At 40.7% G+C, this 23,503-nt stretch overlaps 2 protein-coding genes across 2 annotated transcripts; one reads left to right on the plus strand and one right to left on the minus strand.

Moving 5' to 3' along the window:
- The first annotated feature begins 1,119 nt into the window (after positions 1-1,119).
- On the plus strand, positions 1,120-10,640 carry LOC149432282 (trypsin-like). The gene is made up of 5 exons (XM_089665295.1): positions 1,120-1,236; positions 4,708-4,864; positions 5,345-5,598; positions 6,960-7,099; positions 10,113-10,640. The coding sequence occupies exons 1-5, from the start codon at positions 1,197-1,199 to the stop codon at positions 10,275-10,277; spliced, it is 756 nt and encodes a 251-aa protein (XP_089521421.1). The 5' UTR covers positions 1,120-1,196; the 3' UTR covers positions 10,278-10,640.
- Positions 10,641-12,361: 1,721 nt separating this feature from the next.
- Positions 12,362-23,254, minus strand: LOC149432283 (sushi, nidogen and EGF-like domain-containing protein 1). Its single transcript, XM_089665286.1, has 7 exons — positions 23,197-23,254; positions 21,263-21,298; positions 20,969-21,096; positions 19,014-19,304; positions 17,182-17,316; positions 16,117-16,307; positions 12,362-12,512 (listed from the first exon to the last, which is right to left on the minus strand). Exons 1-7 carry the CDS (start codon positions 23,252-23,254, stop codon positions 12,362-12,364), a joined length of 990 nt encoding a protein of 329 aa, XP_089521412.1.
- Between the last annotated feature and the right edge of the window lie 249 nt (positions 23,255-23,503).

Below are 23,503 nucleotides of genomic sequence, written 5' to 3' on the forward strand. Positions count from 1 at the left end.
ACCTGGACTACATTTTATCTGCCCACTTTACAAATAGACATACCAAATTACACTCACGTATGGGTTGGTCCTGCCCAGAACCCATCTCTATTATCCATCAAGCCCATTTTACGGGTTGGTTCTGCCCACAACACATCTCTATTCTTTAAGGGTTAGACCTGTCCAGACCTTCCACTAAATATGCTTCCTTGACCCCATAACTAATCTATGCACTTAACTTGATCCTGGTACCATGGGAACTGTTAACCCCTACACATAGTCTACATTTTATCTGGCCACTTTACAAGCAGACATACCAAATTACACTCACGTATGGGTTAGTCCTGCCCATCTCTATTATCCATCAAGCCCATTTTACAGGTTGGTTCTGCCCACAACCCATCTCTATTCTTTAAGGGTTAGTCCTGTCCAGACCTTCCTCTAAATATACTTCCTTGACTCCATAACTAATACTTTTAGGGTCATGTGCAGTAACTCATATAATCTTGAACCTATGATCCCGGGACATGACTCAGGACACAACCTTGGCAAAACTGATGGCCAAGATGGGGGACTATCTCGGCAAATCAGTGAGAGCCAACATCTATGCACCTAACTTGAAATATACTGTATATCTGATGGCAGGTCAATTTTATGAAGCCACAAACAGATCAAGATGGTTGGTATGCAGGCATGTAATGGTAGATTACCTACTTATAACGCATCGGCAAAACCTCAGGAGACTTACATGGAATTTATTGTTTGATGTTTTATCAATCTTAGCTGATAAAGCAGAGATAATAGTGTTTATGTTAGCACATTCTGTTACTACTTCAACAGTAGCAATAAAGAGTTGCCCAATAGACCCAGGGGAACAGAGGGTCACCTAGACATTATGGCTCATTTTGGTACGTCACCTAAGTGTATGCGTAGGAAAAAAATCATAAACATGACAAGGAAATTCTAATATTCTGTAGTACATTTTTCTGGGAGGTCAATCTTCGGGTCCCAGTGAGTTGTGACATACACTGATTACGTGTTACTCTCCATGCGCTGTACAAGCAGCAGTTGCTGCGCACACAACTTAGATTTGCCAACTTTCTCCATAATCTACAGTCTTCTGAAGCTCAGGTTGATCAGGTTAATAATTGACTTCCTAATCTAGTCTAGGAAGAAGGAGCTGGTTTTGGGAAGTTTTGAATACTCCAAACGTCAGCATGTTCCTCCTGCTTCTTGCAGCGCTGCTGGTAACAGCAGGTAAGTGAATTTACTATAACTAGAAGTTAAACAATTAAGGTTTTGATGGTCAAAAGAAATTAAACAAGACGTTTTTTTAAATTTAGGGTGCGGTTGTTTGTAATATTCTGCTGATTGCAAAGTTCCTCCTCTATACCACATTCTGTTCCCACACCTCCAGCCAGATGGATGAGGAAAGTGTGAAAAGTGCTTTGGATACAAGATAGAAAGGCTAGAGCAGAACATAATAATGCTATGAAGAATATAACAAGATCAATAAAAGATCCTGTATTGTTGAAGTTTTCTGTAGGATCAGTTTTCTGTGTCCCATCAATTCTACTCAACTACAGTGTTTCTGACTACTTTAGTGTTTCTGACTACTTTATTAAACAGTTGCCAAATTGTTCCTTGTTTTTTTTAGATTTTGGTTCAACTATTTATATCACATTTTCCAAAAATAGTTTTCACGTGTCTCCTTGGGGCAAACTCAGCCTTAGTCGTCAAATGTTTTACAAAAAATACTGTCTATACCACCCTTTCTTAACCAAGGTTTCATAAAGGGATAATCAGAGCTGCTGTTAGATACCATGGGGCCCCATACAGCCAACCTGAGACCCCCACCCGACAAAAAAACACAGTTTCCTATGCTTTAGTTTTGAATGAAGACAGTGATTGGTACCAATCACTCCTTGTGTTCATTCAGGAAAGGAAGGATCTGGTAAATGTGACATACTTACCTGACCCTTCCTCAACTCTCCATCCTGAAGGATCCTATTGTGTGCTTGCAGCTGCTGGTTGGAGGCTGGCAGCACTGTGGGGGCACACAGGAGGGCCTGGGCAGCAGAGGGAAATGTATGATGCACAGGGTGTGGCAGGGGGGCAATTACTGGAACTGATCCCCTGTATGGCTCTCTCTGCAGCAGTTGAAAGCCAGCAGGAGGGAGAGGAGAAGAAACCGGCTTTCAGCTGCTACAGAGAGAGGCATACAGGGGATCGGTCCTGGTAATTTCTCCCCTGCCGTGCTGATCACCTTCCCTTTCCGCATCCAATTCACCCAGCTGCCTGAGCCCCCCTGCTGACCTGGGACCTGTACAGCAGGACTGGTGGTACCCCCTTATCCACAGCCCTGGGAATAATCCACAGGTTGCTAGGATAAGAAGCAGTGGCCAACTGGTCTCTCACCTACATTGACCACCAATGTTAGAGGGTGATCCTAAAGATCCATATCTAGTGAAAATTTTTTTTATTATGTTTAATAGGTTTTTATAAAAAAAAAAAAAATCCAACATTGATACATGTAAATGCAAAGAGAACCAAAGGAACATAAAGGGGTAGATTTACCAAAACTGGAGCACTCAGAATCTAGTGCAGCTGTGCATGGTAGCCAATCAGCTTTTAACTTCATCTTGTTCAATTAAGCTTTGGCAATAAAACCTGGCAGCTGATTGGTTTCTTTGCAGAGCTTCAACAGAATTTGCACTCTCCAGGTTTAGCAAATAAACCCTAAAGTTCTGTGCGGCATGCAAAGAAGATCTAAACGAAGGAAGGGACAACACGGTATAATTACAATTAAGAACCTCAATAGCTGGAATCCTTCCTCTTCACCTGGGGTTAGAAAAGAGAGAAAAGTAGTATCATTCAAGAAAAGATAAGAACCAGAGAAGAAACAACCAGATCCTACCCTAGCCATTTTGAATATAAAGATACATACATATCCAACCCATTATCGACTCTTAGGCTGGCCATACATTAAACAATTTTCTTTATAAAATTGGTTTAGATTGAACAAAAACCATATAATAGGAGGTCAAACCTAACAATACTTTCAATTGTATCCAATTAAGCAGGCCCTTGTACTACAAAGTTGAAGGTAAATCTAAAGGAAATTGGGCAAAAATTGGACAGAAAATTGTACAGTGTATGGCTAGCCTTAGGCTGGCCATACATTATACTATTTTCTTGAGATTTTTGGTTTAGATTTACTAAAAACCATATAATATGAGGTCAAACCTAAACAACACTTTCAATTGTATCCAATTAGGCAGGCCTTTGCAGTAGTTGAAGGTAAACCTCAAGGAAATTGAGCAGAAATTGGACAGAAAATTGTGAGGGGAATGGTGGAGGCAAAAGGAAAGGTGCAGGTATGGGAAAGGAACGGAAGGAGAGGGGAATGGTGGAGGCAAAGGGAAGGGTGCAGGTTTGGGAAAGGAACGAAAGGAGAGGGGAATGGTGGAGGCAAAGGGAAGGGTGCAGGTATGGGAAAAGAACGTAAGGAGATGGGAATGGTGGAGGCAAAGGGAAGGGTGCAGGTATTGGAAAGGAATGGAAGGAGAGGGGAATGGTGGAGGCAAAGGGAAGGGTGCAGGTATTGGAAAGGAATGGAAGGAGAGGGGAATGGTGGAGGCAAAGGGAAGGGTGCAGGTATGGGAAAAGAACGTAAGGAGATGGGAATAGTGGAGGCAAAGGGAAGGGTGCAGGTATGGGAATGGAACGGAAGAAGAGGGGAATGGTGGAGGCAAAGGGAAGGGTGCAGGTGTGGGAAAGGAACGGAAAGAGAGGGGAATGGTGGAGGCAAAGGGAAGGGTGCAGGTGTGTGAAAGGAACAGAAGGAGAGGGGAATGATGGAGGCAAAAGGAAGGGTGCAGGTATGGGAACAGAAGGAGAGGGGAATGGTGGAGACAAAGGGAAGGGTGCAGGTATGGGAACGGAAGGAGAGGGGAATGGTGGAGGCAAAGGGAAGGGTGCAGGTATGGGAACGGAAGGAGAGGGGAATGGTGAAGGCAAAGGGAAGGGTGCAGGTGTGTGAAAGGAACAGAAGGAGAGGGGAATGATGGAGGCAAAAGGAAGGGTGCAGGTATGGGAACAGAAGGAGAGGGGAATGGTGGAGACAAAGGGAAGGGTGCAGGTATGGGAACGGAAGGAGAGGGGAATGGTGGAGGCAAAGGGAAGGGTGCAGGTATGGGAAAGGAATGGAAGGAGAGGGGAATGGTGGAGGCAAAGGGAAGGGTGCAGGTGTGGGAATGGAAGGAGAGGGGAATGGTGGAGGCAAATGGAAGAGTGCAGGTATTGGAAAGGAACAGAAGGAGAGGGGAATTGTGGAGTGAAAGGAAAGGGTGCAGGTATGGGAAAGGAAGGAGAAAGACGAGTCATAGAGCCACCACATTCAAAACCATCTCCACTAAACTAAGTGGATGTTAGATGGTCCATAAAGAATAAAAAAAGTCAACTTTTAACTTTTTTTTTTTTAGCAATTATTTATGATGTTGAGAAACCTGTAACAAGGCTAATTATGAGGCACTATACAGGTTCCGGCGTGGAAATCAAAAAGATCTTGATGACCTTTAGCATGTAGAAATATTTACCTAAAGCCACCAACCAGCCAGCTTCCTTCATTACAACATGAACATTTTTTTATGTTTAGTTCATAGGTTGAAATGTAATGAGCCTAATATTTCTAAGTGACCTTCTGTACATTTGTTTTTTTTCCTACAGTAAATAGTTATATTTCTCACAGAATCATCGGTGGATATGAGTGCAAAGCCAACTCTGTTCCTTGGCAAGCTACCCTTCAGTACTTTGATGACCATGCATGCGGTGGAGCCCTAATAGATAAGCAATGGGTCTTAACAGCAGCACATTGTAAACTGCCGTAAGTGTAAATGCAATTAAAGTCCAATAGGTGCTGGGAAACAATTGCTTAATAAGTGTCAATTAAAAGTTTATTTGACTTCCAAGTGATAAACTGACCCAAAAGAGAACAGATTTTGACCGTTTTCTTGTTATTAGAACTAGGATGAACTCCTTTCTCCTTCAAGGCGTGTGCATTTCGTCACTGCATTAAGGGGTGTTGGTGGACAGTTTTATTGTGTTGTTTTACTAAAGGCAAATAGGCTGTTCACTTTGCAAAGGAATTTGCACTTTTTATGGGAATTTCCCACATGGAAGAAAAATATATTTTAAATATATTTAAAAAATATTCTTCCCAAATATATTGACATATATTTGAAATACTACAATTTCATATAAATAATGGGATAGATAGATAGATAGATAGATAGATAGATAGATAGATAAATAGATGAACCACATTTGATATGTGTATTTACATTCTTTTCATTGTGTGATATAGAAGCATCCAGATCCATCTTGGGGATCATAACATAAATAATTACGAAGGAAGAGAGCAGTTCTCCTATGCTGATAAGATATGTCCTCACCCAGACTTTGATGCAACAACATATGATAATGACATCATGTTGCTTAAATTGCCGGAGCCAGTCACATTGAATGCTTATGTTCAGACTATTCCCATTGGTTGCTCCGCCTTGTCTGATGGAACCAGCTGCCTCGTGTCTGGATGGGGGACCACCACCAGCCCAGAAGGTAATAAGCAAAAGAATATAAACTGCAAATTTACTCATATTATGTAGCTCTCAACCTTTTTTTTTCCCCGTGACTCCCAGTGTCAGTATGTCATTGTCCTGCATTACCAATATGTCTGTAGGCCATTGCCTTGGGACCCAAAGTCTCTGTATTCTGTGACCCCACATTCAGTGATATAGTTTTCCAGGGCCCAATTTCATTATACAGTTCCCCTGGATCCTGAGGTTTCAGTTTATTAGTGGTCTAGAACCCCAAGTGTTCTCAGTGTGTTGATCACCTGGATCCAAATGTCAAGGTGCACTTCTGAATCCGAGTATATCAGAGTTTTCAGGAAACAAGGTGCCAGTGAATAAATGTTTCAGGATGAGCATAAGTGTAATTTTGTTCTGAGTTGCAATGCTGACCATGCATCACTTTTCGGACAATTTCGATCACTCGTAAACCAACTTTCAATCTCAAAAACTCTCAGTGTGGTGGTAATCTGAGACCTCTGTTATGAGTGCATCATTGTTCTGAGGATGGCCGGTGTTCAATTTTTCCGAGACCCTCAGCTCTCAGTGTGGTGGTAATCTGAGACCTCTGTTATGAGTGCATCATTGTTTTGAGGATGGCCGGTGTTCAATTTTTCCGAGACCCTCAACTCTCAGTGTGGTGGTAATCTGAGACCTCTGTTATGAGTGCATCATTGTTCTGAGGATGGCCGGTGTTCAATTTTTCCGAGACCATCAGCTCTCAGTGTGGTGGTAATCTGAGACCTCTGCTATGAGTGCGTCATTGTTCTGAAACTTCAGTTGTCATTGTTCCAATTTTCCATGACTTAGTGCAAGGGTGTCAAACTGGTGGCCCTCAAGCTGTTGCGAAACTACAAGTCCCATCATGCCTTTGGGAGTCATGCTTGTAACTGTTAATCTTGAAATGCCTCATGGGACTTGTAGTTTGGCAACAGCTGGAGGGCCGCCAGTTTGACACCCCGTGACTTAGTGAGTCCAAGTGTCACTCTTTCTAGACTTCCGGCTTTCCATTGGTTGTAGTTTTGGTTTTATTACCTCAGGTGGTGCAGTGCCAGTTTTCAGAGCCTGTTATACAAGTGACCTCCACAATAGTTGGTTGTTTTGGATTCTATCACATTTTTAGTCTTTGTGGTCCATCGTCTGCCATTCTCTACTGTTCACCATAGCCCCTTCCCATTTCCGCTATTGCAAACCTTTACCATTCTTTATTTTTTGTGAATAAAATATTTGCACCCTGCCCTCACTTAATGATGGAATGTACTCTTATGCTGGATATTCCTCTGCATTATGTTTTATCTTCCATCAGTCTTGTATCCCATAGATGTTTAACAAATTTTTTTATATCTGCAGAAAACTACCCCTCTACTCTGCAATGTGTGGGGGTGGAGACGGTTTCTGCCTCTGCTTGCAAGGAAGCATATCCAGACGATGTGATAACAGACAACATGCTGTGTGCTGGAATTCAGGAAGGAGGCAAGGACACCTGTCAGGTAATAGTTACCATCGCACTGAAATAAAAATATAATGAAAGCTTTCTATGTAAAGAGAAGACTAAACATTAATGCCAACATATATTTTCCACAAATATTGACCCATCTTGCTTTAATGAATATGAATGTCTATACCAGTGTTTCTCAACCTTTTTTCAGTCAAGGCACCCTTGAAAATTATGGACAGTTCCGAGGCACCCTTTAAAATTATGGACAGTCTTGAGGCACCCTTTAAAATTATGGACAGTCTTGAGGCACCCTTGAAAATTATGGACAGTCCCGAGGCACCCTTGAAAATTATGGACAGTCCCGAGGCACCCATGAAAATTATGGACAGTCTTGAGGCACCCTTGAAAATTATGGACAGTCCCGAGGCACCCTTGAAAATTATGGACAGTCCCGAGGCACCCATGAAAATTATGGACAGTCTTGAGGCACCCTTGAAAATTATGGACAGTCCCGAGGCACCCTTTAAAATTATGGACAGTCCCGAGGCACCCTTGAAAATTATGGACAGTCTTGAGGTACCCTTGAAAATAATGGACAGTCTTGAGGCACCCTTTAAAATTATGGATAGTCCCGAGGCACCCTTGAAAATTATGGACAGTCTTGAGGTACCCTTGAAAATAATGGACAGTCTTGAGGCACCCTTTAAAATTATGGACAGTCCTGAGGCACCCTTGAAAATTATGGACAGTCTTGAGGTACCCTTGAAAATAATGGACAGTCTTGAGGCACCTTTTAAAATTATGGACAGTCTTGAGGCACCCTTTATAATTATGGATAGTCCTGAAGCACCCTTTAAAATTATGGACAGTCTTGAGGCACCCTTGAAAATGATGGGCAGTCTTGAGGCACCCTTTAAAATTATGGACAGTCTTGAGGCACCCTTGAAAATGATGGGCAGTCTTGAGGCACCCTTTAAAATTATGGACAGTCCCGAGGCACCCTTTAAAATTATGGACAGTCTTGAGGCACCCCATTCTAAAATGTGAAAAACTATTCTAATAGCTTTATATAACACAGCAACATCCACATATGTAGGACACCAAACATTAGAGGTGATTTATTCTTCCAGAACAAATACGCTTTTGCACACTGGTACTGACTAGTATTCCCATATTTCTCTTCTCCCTCAGTTTTTCTCCATCACTGAGCTAATGTGGCCCAGCACTGATGGAGAGGGGCGGGGGAGGGTCAAACTAGGATTCTGTTCAGGCAGCTGACATCCTCCTTATCAACTGATGATGTCATTGGTTGCCAGGATGCCGGCGGCTAGAAGGTCGTAACGGTGCACAATGCAAGCCTGTGGCTTTGTGTAACTAAAAGGCAGACTTGTCCACCCACTGGCTTGTATACACATTTTGAGCAATATTCAGAGATTTTGCCAAGGCACCCCTGGAGAAACCTCAATGCACCCCAGGGTGCCTGGGCACCCTGGATGAGAAAGGCTGGTCTATACCCATCCATTTCAATGTCATAGAGTTCATAGAAGCATCATTTTATTTGTCATGGACGGAGTTTATAAAATATGTCACTCATAATGGACTACAGCAAAATGGCGCCTGTCCACACTTTGCCTCGGCATGCACCTAAGTTCTCCTAGTGCAAAAGTGGCATCTGCTTGGACCTACCCATGAGAGGACACCCTCTAACATGCTTTGCCCAGTAGGTGCTTAATTGCAGAGGTCTCTACGATTGAACCCCTACTGGGCGAACAGATTAATTGGTTTTCAATGCATTTAAAATAAATTTTGAATCATGTCCCTGTACATTATTTGTGCATTTAAAGTGCACTTTATAAAGAGTTTTGAACAGATAAGACTTTTTTTTTTTTTTACTTTTTTCTGACCTCCGGAATGGATTAATTGGTTTTCAATGCATTCCTATGGGAAACCACATTTCAGTTTACAAATTTTTTGCGATACGAAACGTCACGCTTTAAATTCATAAACCAAGGTACGACTGTATATTACTATAATCTCACTGAACAAAAGTGTAAAAATGGGTAATAAAAAGCAGTCTGTCGCTAGCATTAACACAGTGGGAGGGACTACGACTGACAGACTGCAACCTAAGCATGTTCTAAGTCAGATTAGAAGCCCTAATGTAAAGAAATGTTCTGTAGGAGGTGACCCTAGCAAAGGGGTGTTGCTTAAGATACCAAAGGCTGTGCGCCTACAGGTTCTTGTGACCGAAACCCAGCCCTGGTTGTCAGGGGCGTATTTACCACAAGGTAAACAAGGCATTTGCCTAGGGCGGCATTTTTCAGGGGTGCAGCAACATTTTTCTGGGGGGAAGTGCCGCCCCCTGGAAGAAGGGATGGAAGAAGGGATACGTGCAGCATGGAGACCAGGTGGGGTCCAAGAGAGGCTGCTAGATGGTGTATGCAGAACCCGACTCTTGTTCCCGGGGATGTCTGGAGCTGTGAAGGTGAGTGTCTTGTCTCTGTTGCCGGGGTGGCAAGTGTATGGGGGGCAGTGGTAGTGGAAGGCTCTTTCGGGTGGGGTGCTGTTGGTCAATGTCAGGCCCTCTTCGTGGGGAAGGGGGGTGTTGGTCGGTGTCAGGGTCTCTCCGTGTGTTGCCTAGGGCAGCATGAAACCTAAATACACCACTGCTGGTTGTCCTCCCAGACAGGTCAGTGTTATGAGTGGTGTACAGGGGCGGACTAACCATTTGGAAACTCGGGCTCTGCCCGAGGGCCCGGGGTCAGTAGGGGGACCCATGAGATGCCCCTGGTACCTTTTTCATAGGCTTTTTTGAGTTTGGGCAAGGACACAGGGGCCCTATGATCCCTTATTGCCCGGGGGCCCCATGAGTTGTCAGTCCGCCCCTGGTGGTGTAAATCTCAGGACAGAACATACATAAATATAAATGCTTTGGCAGTTCCGTATACGTAATGTATTTCATGTGTGTCACTAGCTCTTTGCCTGTTCAGCTTTCATATTTTTAGTCCTTGTGTTCCCAATCCAGAAGATCCCTTTCAGTAAACGTTCGATCTTTGTTCTTGCAGGGTGACTCTGGTGGGCCCTTGGTGTGTAATTCTCAACTCTATGGTGTCACATCTTGGGGACACATTCCATGTGGGGAACCCAATTACCCAGGAATATACACCAAGGTGTGCAATTACCTAAACTGGATTCAGAAGACCATAGCTAATGGTGATTGCCTTCCATAAACAACGTTCCTTCAATCACTGCAGGGCTTTTCAATTTAATGGCGATCTTCTGTTCAAACTCAGCCCATGGGAAGACCACCCAAGATAACTTGACCATTCATTAAATTCATGCTTTCTAGGCCTAAATCACTCAACAAAGAAAGAACACAGCCTCCAATGGCTTTGCGATAACAACCTTTAGGCCCAACTCACACCTTTGTTTTGGAGAACCTTTCAGGAAATGGAAGGTCAATACACAAAGAGACGACACTAAGGACTATTGGTTGATCCAGCCCTGTGGACCCCTGGAAGTTAGAAACCCAATGCACTTTCCTGCTTCAAAAGAGAAAAAAAAAGCAATAAAATTATTGAGCAAATATATAATTTTTTGGGTCATTTTTTTTATAAATGTGTTATATTTGTTATACACTTATTTTTTTTAATATAAATTTTATTTATTTTCAACATAAGCAAACAAAATATCACAGAATGGACACTGAACTGATTGGTCAAAGAGGGCTAATGCTAACTCATAATTTGGTTGGAGATATTGATGACTGCATGGGCATCTCATTTTTTATTTGTAGATTTAAAGTTTCCAGGCTTGCATACCTACTTTTACCCATAATGAGGAATTCCTATACTCCCTGTAGGACTTTCATTAGGACTATTGGTTTATCCAGCCCTGTTGACCCCTGGAAGTTAGAAACCCAATGCACTTTCCTGTTTCAAAAAAGTAAAAAAAAAAAACAATAAAATCATTGAGCAAATATATAATTTTTTTTGGTCATTTTTTATAAATTTGTTATACACTTATTTTTTTTTATTTTTATTTTTTAATATAATTTTTATTTATTTTCAGCATAAGTAAACAAAATATCACAGAATGGACATTGAACCAATTGGTCGAAGAGGGCTAATGCTAACTCATAATTTGGTTGGAGATATTGATGACTGCATGGGCATCTCATTTTTTTATTTGTAGATTTTAAATATATATATATATTGAAATATATTTAGAAATATATTGAATATGGCCAAAATTGTAGCATTTCAAATATATGTTATGTCAATGAGAAGAATATTTTTAGAATATATTTCAAATATATTTTTCTTCCATGTGGGTATGCAAGGGTGGAGGAAGCGTTAGCACAATCTGTATACGACACAGCAGTCTTAGAAACAATGTTGTCCTGAAACCTTGTAACATACTGAAAGTGAGTTCAAGCAGGACTAAGGCCGGCCATACATGGGTCAAAATTCGACTAATTTTTCATCCAAAAATTGGACCTAAGAATAATCGTCCGATTTTCTCTCTGTTAGTGGGTCAATAGCACCGGACGATTTTCTTGGTTCTTCCCCTTTTCGGTGATTCGGCATGTTGGAAAATTCGTGAAAAACGACCGATTTTCGACTCAATGATGGTCAAATCGTACAATCGTTTTTCTGAAAAGAATATGCGCATGAGCCGTGACCTGGAAGGAACAGAAGTTTCGCCTGTAATATGGGGTGAACTTTATGACTCGGTCGGCCGATTTTCGAAAATCACTGATGTCACCATCGGATTACCGATTTTCTTGGTTCCTCCCCTTTTCGGTGATTCGGCATGTTGTAAAATTCTTGAAAAACTACCAATTTTCGACTCAATGATGGTCAAATCGTACGGTCATTTTTCCAAAAAGAATATGCACATGAGCCGTGACCTGGAAGGAACAGAAGCTTCCCCTGTTATAGGGGGTGAACTTTATGACTCTGTCGGCCAATTTTCAAAATCATTGATGGCGCCATCGGACGTTTTAGATTTTCTGATGAAAAATCATTTGGAAGTCGAACCATGTATGACCTGCATTAAACTTTTTTCTAGTTTTGTATAGATTGAGGGGGGGGGGAGCATAATAAGCCCTGTCTGGTGTTTACTGTAGTCCAGGGGCGGACTGACGATTTGGAAACTCGGGCACTGCCCAAGGGCCCGGGGTCAGTAGGGGGCCCCATGAGATGCCCCTGGTACCTTTTTCATAGGCTTTTTTGAGCAAGGACACAGGGGCCCCATGATCCCCTATTGCCTGGGGGCCCCATGAGTTGTCAGTCCGCCCCTGCTGTAGTCTCTACTTCCATTGGAAGTCCATTGAATCCAGTTGGAGCTCTAGGGGGAACGTCTTCCAATTGAAAAACTTTTCTGAGGACGGCTCTAAAAGTTCGAAATTTGGGAGATTCCTCATTTCCTGTTTAGAGGCACAACAGGAAGTGAGGCGAAATCTTACAAATAGAAACATAGACAGCAATAAAAGAAACTTGACAGGGGTTCTAAACCTCAAAGAAAGTTTTAGCCGAGAACTTTTCCATTTCATCTGCAGTGAAGTTCACAGATTGTGAGCAACAGAACCACGGCAAGGTCCTTCCTACGTCTGTTGAAAAATATGGGTGGAGCTCTGCGCTGCTCCGCCTCCCTTCTGCGGGAAGTGCTTTAAACATAGATAAAAGACATTTTGTGAAAGCTACTTTGTATAGCATACTTACTGTGGAGAGTAGGAATAACTTTTCTTTTTTTTTCTTCTTGTTTCCTTGTCGTAAAAACCACTTCGGAAGGACGTCTGATTGGCCAATCGGTGATCACATGAAGAGTAGTAAGCAAGATGTCACTTCCTAACATCATTGCTTACTACTAGTGAAATCTCTGTGTGAGGTCCCGATCATGTGATCACTGATTGGCCAACCAGTGATCACATGAATAGGTGTAATCAAGATGTCACTTCTGACATCATTGCTTACTACGAGTGAAATCTGTGAATGATCACAGAGGTCACATGGTACAGGGCTATTCACAACAGCCTTGTACCATGTGACAAGCTGTGACCAATCACAGCTCTCACGGTATTTCTCAACGGCTGCAAGAATGCAGCCAGAGAGAATGAGAAATGATTGCTTTTACAACCTTTATGCGTGTAAAAGCAATCAGTGTAAAAAAAATAAATAAATCTTCATCACCCCCTACAAGTAGTACGGTGTCACTATGGTATCACTATACTGCTAGGGTGACAGTATGTTAAAACAAAAAAAATAAATAATAATATAAAAAAATAAAATAAAAATGTAAAAAACATTTTTGAAAAATTTAAATTTTTGATTCTAAACTAATTTGGGTTTTTTTTTTACTAAAAAAAACCCCACGTTCCACGTTGTAACAAAAAATTAAAACAATAACCTAAAACAAACACTAACCCTTCCACATTCAGTGGATCCAGCAATCAGTGTAAAAAAAATAAAAATCTTCATCACCCTCACAAGTAGTACAGTGTCACTAAAACAAGTAAATACAATATACTTTCCTATCTATTTACTAATGCCAGCAGCACAAAAATGTAAAATATTTATTGTTGCTTGAGAGAGTTTAATTCCTTTGTAATGTTTCATAATTAGCAAAAAAAAACAAAAAATAAGCAAACCTAAAGATGAGATATTTAATGAAATTATTGAAATCAGCAATACTTTCAATCATAAATACTAAAGTTATCAATATTTTATATTTAAAACATTCACTTTTTTATTAGTTTTTGAAAAATTTTATATTTGTGATCTTTTTCCTTTTTAATGTAATTTACTAGAAATGCAAACTGAATAGCAGGAACTATGAGGAAATAACAATTTTTTTTTTATGTTAAAGTGTTTGTGAATTTATATTTACAATGTATCTTTTTGAAAAAAAAAGATGTTGAAGAATATGCAGACGTTTTCGTATCTGTTGTGTTGTGTATATGATGAAAACGTGTTTTTCCTGATTCTGAAATGTTCTGGAAAGGCTTCAGTTTTGCACTGACTACTCATCTGAGCAGGTATGATGCAAATTGATGAAAGGGTGCAACGGAACGGACAATGTATGGTGAAAATGGTGCCAGACTGGAAAAATCTCTAACAATTAAATTTTTTGAAAATTAGCCTTGAACATGATATATATATATATATATATATATATATATATATATATATATATTTAAAAAAAAATATATATATATATATATAAAAATAAATAAATATATATTAAAATAAATAAATAAATATATATATATTTAAAAATAAAAATATATATATATATAAAAAAAATATATATATATATGTATATATATATATATATATATATATATATATATACATCTTTTGAAATATTGCACTTAATATTAAAATAGGTTCTGAGGAGCCACTATTAGGAGCAAGGTACTGATTTAAAATCGCAGCAGAAGTAATTAAAAAAAGAACGTCAAATATTGGTCAGGGAACAGATAATGTATACTTAAAAGGGCTTACTATGGAAAGCAGAGAAACAAATATCAGAAGAAGAAGAAGAGGTTAAAACATATAAAAGGCCATAGACCCCCCAGATGGTCACATCCAGGAACTGACTGTAAACTTCTCCAAAGGACAGTATTTGCAAGTCTCCTTGCTCCTCCCAGTTATATTCGAACAGTTCCTTTAATTTTTGACCTAAGGACATATTCAATCTACAATACGAACGCTCATGACGCAAAAGGTTTTTCCCTTTTGTTCCTCAGGGGTGGAGCTTAAAACAATTGTTCAGGTTAGGAAAACAAAGTATGTCGTTTAAATGTAGTGTTGGGTGTTTTTTTTTTTTGTAAATTATTTAATTTTCTGCTAATATGTGTGAGTCCTGTTGATGTGGGTGAGTTTAACTCAATCTTTATGTTGAGACAAACAAAACAAACAAACAAACAAAAAAACAAATAAACAAACAAACAAAGAAATAAACCTGTAGAAACGTTTTTAAAATCTTTCTAGGAACTTTCTAGTTCCACATGCACACGCCTCATATTTTTTTAGGCAAGGGATATATATTTACATATATATATATTCTTTATATTAGGGTAATAAAATTTTATTATATTATATTTGACAAAAAACAAACAAATAAACAAACAAACAAAGAAAACTTAAGAATAAACCTGTAGGAATGTTTTTAAAATCTTTCTAGCAACGTTCTAGTTCCACATGCACACACCACATATTTTATAGGCAAAGGATATATATTGACATATATATTCTTTATATTAGGGTAATAAAATTATATGATATTATATTTGACAAAAAACAAACAAATAAACAAATAAAACTAAAAAAAAACCCTTAGAAGCGTTTTTTAAAATCTTTCTAGCCACATTCTAGTTCCACATGCACACACCTCATATTTTTTTAGGCAAGGGATATATATTGACATATATATTCTTTATATTAGGGTAATAAAATTATATGATATTATATTTGACAAACAAACAAACAAACAAATAAAGAAAACTTAAAAATACACCTGTAGAAACATTTTTAAAATCTTTCTAGCCACATTCTGGTTCCACATGCACACACCTCATATTTTTTTTAGGCAAGGGATATATATTGACATATATATATTCTTTATATTAGGGTAATAAAATTATATTATATTATGTTAATAAAACACCAGCCAAAAGAATATTAAACATTTCTTGCTTGTTATTTCTAATGCAGAATTGCTTTACAGAATGATTTTTGGTGCAACAAGATATAAAATATAATACACAGCAGAAAAAATAAAATAAGATATACTAAGCTGAACCATAACAGAGCTGATGACGTTATTGAATAAATAATACTTACAGATTTTTTTTTGTCATTTTCTTTTTTTTTTACCTATAATCCCGCTGGGATCCTCAGCAAAAGAATATTAAACATTTCTTGTCTGTTATTTCTAATACAGAATTATTTTACAAAATGATTTTTTTGGCAACAAGACATAAAATACAACACATAAAAGGAAAAAAATATATATATTAAGCTGAAATATAACAGAGCTGATGACATTATTGAATAATAATACTTACAGATATTTTGTATGCATTTTTTTTTACCTATAATCCCGCTGGGATCCTGAACATACAATTTGTCCACTCTGAAGACCCACCGGCCGGGGACATTGACATTACTTGTGGATGTTGTGTTGATCATCGCAGAAGTCAGGGAACTGGCTATTTGATAGTACCCGGATTTATAGCCACTGTTGACCCCAGCCTGCAAAATAAATGTTGATATAATATCTATTTTATTTAAAAAAAAATTTTTTTTCCAGAATAAAGGCTCCACCCCCCAAAAAAATGATATATGATATAGAATCTATTTTTTTTTTTAGTATTTTTCTAAAATGAAGCCCCCACCCGTTTCAAAAAAAGAATAAAAAACAGAATATACATTACATACATAATATAGCATATTTATAGAAGTCAATTCCACCTTTTCAATTTCTTATTACAAAACTGGGATGGATTATATTGTTTACGAAGGCAGACCCTCCCACCAATGGTCTTCCTCAGTACCAAACAAGACAGAAAGAGGTAAGAATCAGAAGGTTACTAAAATCCTTAAAACATACATAATTGGTCAAGAGTTTTTTTGCCTGGTTTCCTACTGTGGAGTTTCATTAAAAAAACCCAAAAAAACAAAAACTTTGTTTATGCGTATAGACTTGCTCAGCCTTCTGAAAGATAACCATTGGTGACCATTGCTGACCATTGCTGACCATTGCTGAACATTGCTGACCATTGCTGACAATTGCTGACCATTGCTGACCATTGCTGAACATTGGTGACCATTGCTGACAATTGCTGACCATTGCTGACCATTGCTGAACATTGGTGACCATTGCTGACAATTGGTGACCATTGGTGACCATTGCTGACTATTGGTGACCATTGGTGACCATTGCTGACCATCGGTGACCATCGCTGACCATTGCTGACCATCGGTGACCATCGCTGACCATTGCTGAACATTGTTGACCATTGTTGACCATTGTTGACCATTGCTGACCATTGCTGACCATTGTTGACCATTGCTGACCATTGCTGACCATTGGTGACCATTGTTGACCATTGCTGACCATTCTCACCAGGGCTGGGGTTCCTCCAGTTCCTTTGCTGTCGCCTCCACTGTTTGTCCCCGTCGTCCATTGAATACTGGCATAGTTGAACATTACAAAGGTGAGGCTTCCATTTGTGATGAGGACAGCCTGAAATGTGTTAACCTGTGGATTCAGAAAAGGAAAAAAAAAAGCTTTTTTGAGTCTCAGTTAAAATTGGCATCATGCCAAGGCTGCCGTTTTGGCAAAATGCATGCTCCAGCCCATGGGGAAGGTAATGAATGAAACAAACCATGAAACAATTCACATTTTTTGCTCTACTACAGGGGTCTCCAAACTTTCTAAACAAAGGGCCAGTTTACTGTCCTACAATGGGGGCTGGACTGTGGCCAGCGGGAGTAGAAAAAGTCCTGGTGTCAGTGGCAGTAAAAAAAAATGCCCCATGACTGGTGGAGGAATAGTATTACACTGTTGGTATCAGTGGGAGGAATAGTATTACACTGTTGGTATCAGTGGGAGGAATAGAGCCCCATCATTGGTGTCAGTAGTAGGAATAGTGTCCCATCATTGGTGTCAGTGGGAGGAATAGTGCCCCATCATTGGTATCAATGGGAGCAATAGAGCTCCATCATTGGTGTCAATGGGAGGAATAGTGCTTCATCATTGGTATCACTGGAATCAATAGTGCCCCATCATTGGTGTCAGTAGGAGGAATAGTGCCCATCATTGGTGTTAGTGGGAGGAATAGTGCCCCATCATTGGTATCAGTGGGAGGAATAGTGCTCCATCATTGGTATCAGTGGGAGGAATAGTGCCCCATCATTGGTGTCAGCAGTAGGAATAGTGCCCCATCATTGGTGTCAGTGGGAGGAATAGTGCCTCATCATTGGTTTCAATGGGAGGAATAGTGCCCCATCATTGGTATCAATGGGAGCAATAGAGCTCCATCATTGGTGTCAGTGGGAGGAATAGTGCTTCATCGTTGGTATCACTGGAATCAATAGTGCCCCATCATTGGTGTCAGTGGGAGGAATAGTGCCCCATCATTGGTGTCAGTAGGAGGAATAGTGCCCATCATTGGTGTTAGTGGGAGGAATACTGCCCCATCATTGGTGTCAGTGAGAGGAATGGTGCCCCATCATTGGTAACAGTGGGAGGAATAGTGCCCCATCATTGGTGTCAGTGGGAGGAATAGTGCGCCATCATTGGTGTCAGTGGGAGGAATAGTGCCCCATCATTGGTGTCAGTGGGGGGAATAGTGCCCCATCATTGGTATCAGTGGGAGGAATAGTGTCCCATCATTGGTGTCAGTGGGAGGAATAGTGCTCCATCATTGGTATCAGTGGGAGGAATAGTGCCCCATCATTGGCATCAGTGGGAGGAATAGTGCCCCATCATTGGTATCAGTGGGAGGAATAGTGCCCCATCATTGGTGTCAGTGGGAGAAATAGTGCCCTATCATTGGTGTCAGTGGGAGGAATAGTGCGCCATCATTGGTGTCAGTGGGAGGAATAGTGCCCCATCATTGGTGTCAGTGGGGGGAATAGTGCCCCATCATTGGTATCAGTGGGAGGAATAGTGTCCCATCATTGGTGTCAGTGGGAGGAATAGTGCCCCATCATTAGTATCAGTGGGAGGAATAGTGCCCCATTGTTGGTGTCAGTGGCAGGAACTATGCCCCACTGTTGCTGACAGTGAGGAAATAATGCCCCAAGGGCCGGATAAGATGAAGCAAAGGGCCACAGTTTGGAGACTACCGCTCTACTAAGTTTGGTGAATATCTGCAGTCCAAGAGAAATTTCTTTCTCATGGTGTCATGCTGCACTTGTTGAATGAATCAGCATACTTATAGATAGAATTACCGTGCTAGATGAGGCTGTAGATCCATAATAGGCCACGTTACTCCACGTGGCCACAAATGCCCAAGTCGCGGAAAACGCGGGAAGACTGAAGTAAGAACCGATATCACTGGTTGCGCGGCTCAGGAGGTCGGTGTCATTGCTCTGTCGGTAGTAGATGTCCCCTGCTATGGCATTATTCACATCTGCCCAGAACGGAGCCACGAAGGGATTGGTGCCATTAACTACCGGGAGTTTTTGGGGTGTGAATGCCGTGATGGATGCATTAAACGATAATAAACCGTTGTTATCGACCTAAAAACAAAGGAAATACCATTGTGAAATAAAACAGTAAAATGAAAATCAATTCCATAAAATGAGCAGGTTAACAATTAAAAAACTGAAAGCCTAAAACTGCCGCTAAAGCATGGTGAAGGCCAGTAGGGCAGCTGCTAATTCATTCTCAAATTTGGGGAAAAACCCCATTCTTGCTTCATCAAAAAAAAATCAGTACAGCCGGGCGCGCAGACAGCTGAAGTAATGGGCAGATCTCGACTTTTCCTGTAAAAAATGAACTTGAATCCATCTTCTAAGCCTCCGTCGGTCTTTTGAATTGTACTTCTAAGCCTCCCCTTGTGCTGGAGGCTACTGTCTTATTTGAAGTCTTCTGTCCTCTTCCCCCCTATACCCCCAAAGTGGTAATCTTCTTGTAGCACCCTCCTAGTTAGCTAGGGGGAGCTCTAGCTTTATATAGGCTGAGTGGCAGCCTGGGTGTAATAGCCAGGTGGGTCAAATTTAGGTCAGAGCTGAGAGGCTCTGCAGACCAGCTCTCTGGGACTTCCCCCTGCTCTAGAACTTTGGAAAAAGATGTAGAAACAGTCGGTGGAGATGAGGAGCGGCTGGTCTGTACTCCTAGATGATCCTGGCCAATCCCCAACAGGGGACATGGCAAGGGTCCAGGACGGCCTTTAAGAATTTTTGGGCCTGCTCGGCAGCAGGAGAGTTGGAGGAGAGTTTTGGTGGAAGATGAGGACGTGAGGCTGGAGAGTACTTCTAGATGATCCTGGCCAATCCCCAACAGGAGACATGGCAAGGGGCCAGGACGGCCTTTAAGAATGTTTGGGCCTGCTCGGCAGCAGGAGAGTTGGAGGAGAGTTCTGGTGGAAGATGAGGACGTGAGGCTGGAGAGTACTCCTAGATGATCCTTGACAATCCTAAACAAGAGACATGGCAAGGGGCCAGGACAGCCTTTAAGAATGTTTGGGCCTGCTCGGCAGCAGGAGAGTTGGAGGAGAGTTCTGGTGGAAGATGAGGACGTGAGGCTGGAGAGTACTCCTAGATGATCCTTGCCAATCCTAAACAGGAGACATGGCAAGGGGCCAGGACAGCCTTTAAGAATGTTTGGGCCTGCTCGGCAGCAGGAGAGTTGGAGGAGAGTTCTGGTGGAAGATGAGGACGTGAGGCTTCAGAGCAGGAATCTGGGAGAGGGCTTAGATGGGAAAGAGGCTCACAACCTCTGTGTGATCCCATTAAAGTGATGGTGGACTCTTTGAACAATAGAGAGGCTCGGGAAGTTGCAAAGAGGCCAAGCCGAAAGAAATGTACGTATAACCAGGGGTGTGTGTACCACAAGGCACTTGCCTAGGGTGGCATTTTTCAGGGGGGCAGCACCTTTCCCCAGAAGAAGGGATGAAAGAAGGGACCCATGGGAACCAGGTGGGAACCCAGAGAGGCTGTGGGCTGCTTGATGGTGTATTTAGAGCCTGACTCTTGTTCCCGGGGATGTCTGGAGCTGTGAAGATGAGTGAGATGAGTCGAAAGCACTCCTGAGTGTGGGGCAGGGGTGCTGTTGGTCAAAGTCAGGCTGGGAGGGGGTGGTGTTGGTCAGTGTCCATTGGGTCAGATGAGTTTTATGTTGCCTAGGGCAGTACAAACCCTAAATACATCACTCCATATAACAGTGAACAGGGAGCACTCACATAGACAACAGTCGGTGCATTCCCAAAGAGAGGTAACTTGGTAGAAAGTGTTATTGGGCCATTTGCGCCATCATCCAATTTTGCAGCAATGGCGTCATATGATGAATTCCCATACGGGTACAAAAGACCTGCAAATCAGACAGACAACAAATGTCATTCGTATACACATAACTATCAATAAAAAGAATATTTTTCATAATAAGAAATCCTTTGTTCTACAAAAATGTTCATCTTTACGAAATCTAAAAACACTTCTCCTATAAAGATCTCAAATGCAAAATTTATGGTTCTTACTTAAAGACGTTGAAGTTGTGTATTTGGTAAAGTCCCCTGTAAAAAAAACAAAAAACAAATACATAAACAAATAATAATAAAAATCAATAAAAAAAATGCGTATGTGTCCAAAGTTGGGGGAAGTCCCCTCTTATTCAGGCCATACATGGGTTGAATTACGAACGATTTTTCGGTAATCCGATGGCGCCATCAATGATTTTGAAAATCGTCCGACCGCGTCATAAAGTTCACCCCATATAACAGGCGAAACTTCTGTGGCTTCCAGGTCACGGCTCATGCGCATATTCTTTTCGCAAAAATGATCGTACGATTTGACCATCATTGAGTCGAAAATTGGTCATTTGTCTCGAATTTTCCAACATGCTCGATCACCGAAATGGGGAGGAACCATGAAAATCGGCTTGTGCCGTTGACCCACTAACAGAGCGAAAATTGGCCGATTATTCTTAAGTCCGATTTGTGACCGAAAAATCGATCGAATTTCGACCCATGTATGGCCGGCATTAGTCAGTGGCTTTCGGGACAGGTATCCCTGGGGTATTAGAATCACTAGAGAAAAACAGTCAAAACTGCTTTGTACATCCGGGTGGATTATACCGCGTTTTTTTTCAGGAAAAATTGGGCTTTCATTTGGTGGTAAATGGTAATGGATATCTCCTGATTTTTTTTTATTATCAAAGGAAAACTGGCCCAAAATAGTAAAAAAAATATATTGTTTGTAAATTTAGCTGTGTGTTTCTTGTTACTACCATAACCTACCACCAAAGAACAACCCAAAATAAATTCTCCAGCTCTTGGCGATCGCAGCGACACCATCTATGTGTGTGTTATTTGTTGTTTGTACCCGGAGTACAGCCCAGAAACAATAGTGCGCATTTTGTTTTTTTTTTTGTTTTATTTATTTATTTATTTTACCTAAAACACACTGACACTAACTGACACGGATACCATTTTTTTAAAATCCTGACCTTTGACCCTGACCTTGACCCAAACACTTACCCTGGCACTGAACTAGATCAAACCTTGATCTAGGTATTTTTTCTTTATTTTTGATTTAATTTGTTTTTTTTTTTTTTTTTTACCTAAAACACACTGACACTAACTGACACGGATACCATTTTTTTAAAAATCCTGACCTTTGACCCTGACCTTTTGACCCTGACCTTGACCCAAACACTTACCCTGGCACTGAACTAGATCAAACCTTGATCTAGGTATTTTTTCTTCATATTTTATTTTATTTTTTAATATTTATTTATCTTTTTTTTTTTTTTTTACAAACATTTCCCCCCCCCTCTATGCAGTATCTCTCTCCTCCATTCATAGAGAGAAAAAAACCCAAAGAGGGCCAGGCTGTACAGTGACTGATCACTGTGATAGCCAATTAGGGGCTTTCACAGCGATCATGTGACCCGGAATTGCGGAGATAATTTTGGGGAAAATGGAAAAATGTATATGAGAAATATTTGTGTTTTTGTACTGGAAAATCAAATAAAAGTTTAAATAATAATAAAAAAAAATATGTACCTAACTATGGCGAGGGTGCAAATATCCTGCTTTTACTCTTGTGTGGTGTGTATTTCTTCTCTATCTGGAACGAAAAGGTTCCAGGGAGGGAAGATCCAGCTAAATCCTGTGTTGGTATTTACAAATACCGGCACAGCTCTGCTTTTCCATTTGTTGCAGGAGATCAACAGAGTCCTGACCATTTAAAAATCCAAAATCATTTGCCGAGACCTGCTGACAAACATATCCTGCAGGGACTGATGGTGGCGGCCGGGTGGGGTGGTGCAAATGCGTGCTCCAAATCCGGGTACGTCGCTGATCTTGTAGCTGCCACCTGCCTGCAGTACATTGTAGGTGGGTGGTCTTTGAGTGGTCAGTCCAGAGAAGTGTTATCACCAGAGGTGTTGTGGGAAAAAATTTGGATTTACCTAGTAAAAGGAGGATAACAGCGAAGAAGCCTTTAGAAAAAACGTCGGAGTCTTCCATTGTCAAACGTTGAACACGAGCCCCGGATGTTCCTCACCTAGTCAAAAGACGACCACATCAGGTTAGGACACAATGTAAACAAAAATTATCCTTCTACCAAACTTCCTTTAAAGTGGTTCTAGAGGCTGAAGGTTTTTTTTTTTTCTACCTACATACATTCTATGGATGTTAAAAAAAAATCTGAAGAATATATTTAAAAAATATATATATTTTAAAATATATATTTTTTAAAATATATTCTTCAGATTT

The sequence above is a fragment of the Staurois parvus genome, unplaced genomic scaffold (genome assembly GCF_062004578.1).
Source record: "Staurois parvus isolate SC_StPar_1 unplaced genomic scaffold, SC_StPar_1.0 ptg002174l, whole genome shotgun sequence".
In the NCBI taxonomy this organism is placed as follows: domain Eukaryota; kingdom Metazoa; phylum Chordata; class Amphibia; order Anura; family Ranidae; genus Staurois; species Staurois parvus.